This window comes from Triticum urartu, unplaced genomic scaffold, assembly GCF_003073215.2.
Source record: "Triticum urartu cultivar G1812 unplaced genomic scaffold, Tu2.1 TuUngrouped_contig_6334, whole genome shotgun sequence".
Classification (NCBI taxonomy): Eukaryota; Viridiplantae; Streptophyta; class Magnoliopsida; order Poales; family Poaceae; genus Triticum; species Triticum urartu.
The window spans coordinates 1-7,647 of NW_024117089.1; the positions used below are offsets into that span (position 1 = coordinate 1).

General features: G+C 37.2%; 1 protein-coding gene across 1 annotated transcript; it reads left to right on the forward strand.

Annotated features, from left to right (window-relative positions):
- Positions 1–3: 3 nt before the first annotated feature.
- LOC125530462 (UDP-glucose iridoid glucosyltransferase-like) lies at positions 4–5,516 on the forward strand (the record flags this gene model as incomplete). The annotated part of the gene is made up of 2 exons (XM_048694854.1): positions 4–328; positions 4,496–5,516. Coding segments are annotated over 2 exons (1,215 nt in total), but the record flags the coding sequence as incomplete, so codon positions are not given.
- Positions 5,517–7,647: the final 2,131 nt, after the last annotated feature.

Sequence of the window (7,647 nt, forward strand, 5' to 3'; positions counted from 1 at the left end):
GCGGGGTACCGCTTCGTGCCCGTCGGAGCCGGCGTGCCGGCCGCCGACCTCGTCCCTACGGGCAGCGATGCTGACTTCGTCGGGGCGCTGCTGCGCTTCAACGAGCGCCTGCAAGGAGCTTTCCAGAACAGCCTCCGCGAAGTGCTGGAGGAGGAGGAGGGAGCGCGGCCGGCGTGCCTGGTGCTGGACTCCAACCTCCGAGGCATGCAGGTGGTCGCCGACCGGCTCGGCGTGCCGACGCTGGTGCTTCGCACGGGCGGCGCCGCTTGCCTCGTCGCCTACATGGCCTTCCCGGCGCTGTGCGACAAGGGCCTCCTCCCGCTACAAGGTACTGTACTACCACACCTACCTAACAAACAAACAGTTCGCAGCACTTTCTGCATCGGGACAGTTGACACGCAAGTAGTACTGCAACTTTTTTTAGCCGATGCAAGTAAAACTTTAGCCTTGAGAATGCCTACTTCAATTAGACTTTTAACACAGAAAAGTAGAAAATTCAGATAATTATAAATTTTGTATACAAACACCATATAAATCCTTAATACGAAATACTTTTGTTTAATATATGAAGTAAACATAATACACCCATTTATATCTATGCATTAATAAGGAAAAACAAGATATGCTTTCAGTGAGTGAGATAAAATGTTTAGCAATTTAGATGAGTATGCAATAGCAAACATTGCATTAGACAGAGAGGTGACATAGCAATTTAGATGCATCATTGAGATGCATGACATTGTAACCGATGGTACAAGTACAACGTAGTTATCTAGATGCATGACATTTTTTGTTATTTTTCTCCTTCACTACATTAATATTCCTTTATGTGTTTTACCAATGTTGAGTCATCAAGTAATTTCCTTTTATATATGACGTGCCTAAAATTTCCTACGACGCTTTTGGATGTGTTTTGAATAGTTACAACATTTTCGGTGGATATTTCTATGGCGCTGGATGAAAAACATCATTTAATGTATGGAGCATTGTTCTGAACTATTGACATATTTTCTAACTTAAGGTGAACACATCATTTAAAAAACTGCCGCAGTTTGATGTAACAGTTGGAAAGTTTTTCTTGAACTAGCGGCCCATTTTTTAAGGCGTGTTTATAATTATATTGACATTGTCGAACATTTTTCTTGAACTAGTATTACACTTCCTAATGTGAGATGAAGTTAAACATTGGAATTTTTTTCTTCAACCAGAGGAACATTTTCGAAAACCAGTTGAACGCTTTTGTTGCGACGCTTTATTTTTTTTAAAGAAATGATGCAACATTTGTCAAAACAAAATGTTCCTTAGCATGGAACAACTTTTTATGACCCATCAGAACAACCTGTACTAATGCTTTGTTTGTGTTTCTTTCGAGTTTCTTAGTGCATTAATAGAATTTATGTTTTCTTTATGGAATCCAGAAATTAAGATACACTTCTAGAACAGACTAACTACCTTTTTTTAGCAAACTGCACACTGGCTAACTAGTTCAGCTCACATCGATGTAAAGCGTTAGAGATGCTACATAGAAACATATCGTGGGCCAGCCCAAGTGAGCAGCGCTAGGGGGGTCCCTCAACTACGTCTCTCCTTCCACTAAAAAAACCTACGACTCTTGCGGAGTATCTAATTAAGGGTTATGCCTTGGAGGGCTACCGCAAAGGTCTCTTTCTTGGGTTAGGAGCGTGTCAACTGATGCGCCCAACCCCCGTCGCATGTCACACTTTGGGTGCACCCTCGCGTTTTCAGTATTTTCCACGCGTTTTTGGGTTTTTTCGCCTTTTTGGCTTCTTAATTTTTTTCTTTGTTTTCCCTAGTTTTGGAGGATTTTTTTTGCCGAAGCAGCGCTTTTTCGTGAGAAGCATAGCCTGTGCTTCCACGAGATGCATAGTTGTTCTTCCCCAAAACTGGGGAAAATACAGAAGCGGAGTGCATCTACACATTAGGATGCAAGGTAAAATCGTTTAAAATAGTATTTCTTTAAAAAAATCAGTTTTTTTGTTTGTGACTCATTTGCATGAAATCCACGCTGAATTTCGCGAAGTTTGGACATTTCAATAGCTCTTGATAAAAAGACAAATTTGGTGCCTGTGAAAAAGCTTACAGTTTGCGCACCGTTTGGACCAAATTTTGTTTGCCAAGAGCTGAAATTTGACACGGACATCACATGCTCGAACATCTTCCACGTAAAAAATTCCAGATTTTCTTTTGGGTTTTAGTATTTTTTTGAATTTACTGTTCACCAGGAGCAGATGAGCCCCGGCTCATAATTGATTATTCAGGAAAATACGACCTATGCTATTAGAGGAGCACGACTGTGTTTCAAGGTTCTGGTTTATTTAGTTTCCTTTTTCTATTTTTTTGTCTTTTTTGGTTTTAGGTTTTCATATTTTGTTTTTCTGTTCTCTTCCTGTTTTTTATTTCTTTTTTGTTTGATTTTTTATTCCATGTATTTCATTTTTTAAAGTTCACATAAACCTATTAACTTGTGATCTAGTTTCAAAGATCTCAACGCAAGAAATCCAACAATGAAAATGGTTAGGGCTTTGGACGCATGGTTCAAGAGATAAACCGTTAAAAAATGAATCTATTAAAAAAAGGAAAACTCCTAGTTTGTGACAAGTGGGGCAAATATAGTGCGTTATTTCTCAGCAACAGAGAAAGTGGGAGTGACATTTACAAGGGTAACCCCTTAATTAGTGATTTCATGGCTCTCATGCCAACAAAGCCATGGCCTATCAATCTAGTAACAGCCCCGGGCCAAAGTAACGAATATATCAAGCCTATTTTTTCAGACATGATCAATCATGGTAGCGAAAGCTCCTTTTTTTCCAATCAAAGGTAGCGGAAGCCCCTATATGACGCATTTTGCCTCAAATAAGAATCCAATGCACATGCGAGGCCACAACTGGTCTGGCCCACTTAACGCGTATTGTAGCGACCGATGTACTGACTAGTGCACCGTATCAAGTTGGTTCGTTGCAACAACTACCACCATAGTGAACCGGTCACTGTAGTGACCCAGTAACTATAGATATCAATTCTTTATGTTCCTCTTTTTTTTGTTTTATTGAAAATACGAATATTTCTTACAAAAGCTATAATATTTTGAAAACACAATTTTTTTTGAAATTTCTAAGATTTTTTTGGAAAATGCAATTTTGTGGAAGTCCAAAATTTTGAAACTCGGTACATTTTTTATAATTTCAAAATTTTGACAACAAGTACATTTTTAAAATTCTCCAACATTTCTTGAAACATGAATATTTTTACATTTGTGAATGAATTTTGATAACATGGATATTTTAGAACCATTTTTTAGTAAAATTCCTGAACATTTTTTAAAAATTATGAATAAAGTTTGAAAATATTATCATTTTAAAATTCCGAAAATGATTAAACATGATTTTTTTATTGTCCTACATCTTTCAAAATTGGAAACAATTTTTCAATTTTCTTAACTTTTTAAAAGATTTTTGTAAAAAAGAAACCATAGAAAACCGGTAAAAGAAACAACATGAAAAAAGGCTATGAATCTTTGAGAAGGTTCCAAAAACCGATATCCATGCTGACTAAATGGGCGCGCCATAGGTGAGCTCTTTGCAGAACTGTAGCCATTTTGACGCAATGTGCGTCTAACCGGAAGTACCCACGATAGCTAATTACCGAAAATGACCATAAAAAAGCAATCACACAAAGTAAGGACGACTATAATTGAATGTTTTCATAAGGAAAACGATAAATGGGACTTCTTTTTTGTCATAAATTTGACTGTGGTTGATACAGACAGTCGCTTGAATACTCGAAAAGTACCGTGTACCGAGGTGCGGCTCCAAGAAACTAGTGGCAACAACCAAGCAACATATCCTATGGTTCAATAAAATTTAGAAAAGAAATGCTAAAACCAAAAAGTCCACTGAACCAAGCACCAATTGAAAGGGAGATAGTGCAAGCTCCAAGAACGAGTCATACAGAAAAATAGATGGCACATGGAGTGAAGTGAAATTGCATGCAAAAGAGTCGCCTCAATTTAACACAACTCATTGTATTGATTCCTTCGTTTGATATGATATGATTTGCTTCTGTATATTCTTGTTTTTCTTAGAGGCATAAGCCTTGTAGTACCCCAACCCATCCGTTCATGCTCAAAAATTAAGATAATATGCAGTAGGAAACCTACTTTCCTCCTCAAACACCAAAAAATAACACAACTGGTATTTGGTAAGACTCATGGTAAGAGTATACCGATGGGGTGACTTGCATTAAGATGGAAGAAGAAAAAGCAAAGTAAAAGTAGCTACCTATGGATATAGAACATTTTATAAGAACAAATTATTACTCACATTACATATCTACACTACCACACACAACCACAATCACCTACAAGTATCAACATTTGTTGAAAACCCGACTCACATGTTTAAGGTTCCTAATTTCCTAATGGTGCATTCTCAAATAGTCAACCAATGACTGGCCATTTTTTTTACCAAAATTTCAGATCATGCGCAATTGAACATGCCACTGGATGATCTCCAACCACTCCAGCTAGGAGACATGGTCTTCTCAACCACAACTCCGCATGAAACAATGTCCAATTGCCTTGAACGCATTATGGAATCTGCGAGGTATTCTTCTGGTGTCATCATTAACACCTTTAGTGAGCTTGAAGGCGCCGACCTCCAAAAGATCATCCATGGTCTAGGTGTCCCAGTGTACGCAGTTGGTCCGCTTCACAAAATATCTCCAAGTGCCCAGAGCAGCCTGTTGGATGCAGACAAAACTTGTTTGAATTGGCTGGATAAGCAGGAGGCGAAGTCCATTCTATTTCTGAGCATTGGGAGCTTGGCATCCATGACCCAGGAAGAGCTAGTGGAGACAGCATGGGGCTTGGCCAATAGTTGCATGCCATTTCTTTGGGTGATTAGGCCAAACTTGGTTCAATGTTCAGGGAAGGTAGGCCTACCTGAAGGCTTTGAGGAGGTGACACGTGGTAGGGGAATGGTGGTGAGTTGGGCCCCTCAACAAGAAGTTCTTGGGCACCAAGCGGTTGGTGGCTTTTGGACCCATAACGGCTGGAACTCGACGTTGGAAAGCATATGTGAGGGTGTTCCGATGATATGTAGACCCCATTTTGCCGATCAGATGATAAATGCCAGGTATGTCCAGGAGGTCTGGAAGGTAGGATTTGAGTTAGAGGGAAAGTTGGAGAGGGGGAAGATTGAGAGGAGTGTTAGAAAGTTGTTTTGCCACGAAGAAGGTGGAGAGATGAGGTGGAGGGCGAAAGATCTCGAGGACAAAGCAACCGAGTGTATGAAGAAAGGAGGCTCTTCAGAAACTAGAATCAATTTGTTGGTGAATTTTATGATGTCATTACCTTGTTCCATTTAGATGAGACTTGTTTTGTATTTTCATATGAATTCATTCCTGAAACTTAGAATGTTGTTACCGTACATGGACTTGTTTGGCATATGTGTGAACTCTTACATATTGCCTAATACATTTCTGCAAATTCCTCATAATTTCATTTCGCACACAATATTATTTATGTTATATTATAGAGTTATAACATACTTCATCTGTGCTTAAAAAGAAGATCTATAATTTTTTATCTCAAGTCAAACTGTGTGAAGTTGAAAAATTATCACTAACTACGTACCAAATTAGTACCATTAAATACATAGTAAAAATATCATATTGTATATTTTTAGTTTGTAGATGTTCATAAGTTTTTCTATAAACATGCTAAAACTTTGCAAATATTTAGAAACTAGCAAATTGATATTCCATTCATTACCATTTAATATCTGGCAACCGGAAAAATTTCCAGCATAACAATATTAAGTTAAAGAATTAAATGTAAGGTGATGCGAAGAACATGGATGACACAATATTAAAACACAACTATTCTTCGAGCGAGTGAAATAAAATGTTTAGCGAGTTAGTTGAGTATACACTAGGAAGCCGTCACATTAGATGGAGAGGGACATATAAAATTAGGGGAATCATGTAGATTCATGACATTGCACTAATGGAACAACATAATCATTTAGATGTGTAAAATTTTTATTTTTTGTTATTTTGCCTATGTTGAGTCATGTCCTTTTCTCTTATATGTGATGTTCCCGCGGAAATTACTAAATGAAATCGAGCTCCATGGAGCCATTTGTTACAAAAGTTAAAAAAATAGGTTTTAAAAATTATGAAAAAAAATTCAAGCATACATATGGATGTATACTACTTGTTTGCAAAGTTTCATGGCGAAATAATTTTTTATGCGAATCACAAAAAAGGCAAAATCATGTATTTCTAGCACATGTACTATTCACTATAAAAGTACATGTTTTTTGTTCTTTCTGTACAAATCACATCAAAATACATTTCATGATAAAATTTCACACGTATCATGTATACATCTACAAGAACTTGTGTGTTTATTTTCAGATTTTTCTTGAAATTTAGAAAGTTGATTTTCGAATTGTTTTTGCTCCATGGAGCCCCAGAGCAAAAAATCCAGTCTCACGTTCCCTATATTTTTTAGAATGCTTTTGGATGTGTCTTCAATAGTTATAACATTTTTCTTGGATATTTCCGTGATGCTGGATGGATAGTTGGGACATTTTTCTTGAACCCGCAACACATTTTTGAATGACATGTTTACAATTTTGTTGAGATTGGTGAACATTCTTCTTGAAGTAGCATTACATTTCCTGATGCGAGATAGACGTTTTGAGTCAGTAACAGGACTTTTTTCTTTAACTAGTGGCACATTTCCAAAAGCCATATGAACTCTTCTGTTGAGATGATTAAAAATCTTTTTTATGAATGATGCAACATTTGTCAAACAAAAAAGTTTGCTTGCATGAAAAATAATTATGACCTGTTGGAACAATTTGTGTAGTTAAATGATCAGCTTATAGCAATGCTTTGTTAGCATTTCCTTTGCAAAATTCTTAGTCCACAAACATAATCTATGTTTCTTTATGGAAATAGAGAAATTAAGGTATATACTAGTTTAGCTCACATCAATGTAAGGCATTAGAGATGCACACGAGTGGGCTGACCTGTGTATTGTAGTCCCTCAACTAAGGCCCTGTGCTAAAAGTCATAACTTATCATTGGAATAATGGGCCAGTCAGAAAGCAGTGAATTGATGATCGAACAACTCACACACCGAGCAAAACTATAAAAAAATAGTCGATTTCATTGTGGTAACAAGTAGCGGCAACCTAGAAGCATATCCTATGGTGCAAGGAAATTTGGAAAGAAAGGATAAGCAAACAATAAAGAAATCAAAAAATACACTAGAGCAAGAATCGGTTGAAAGGGAATATAGAACATTTCCATTAAATGCAAGCCCCAAGGATGAATCGTAAAATAAATATAGATGGCACATGGAGTCGAGTGCAACTGCATGTAAGACCATACTTGTATATAGAGTGACCACCATTGAGATGGAGTAGACAAATTAGAGTAAAAATAGCTTTCTAATAATGAGCAAGCATCCTCATATACATTTTGTAAACTTGCACTACTACTCATATTCACATATGCATGCACATTGCCACACACAACGACAATCACAATAACATCAATTGTAAACTAGACTCACATATTTATATTTCTTAGTTTCCTAATAATGCAAATGCATCC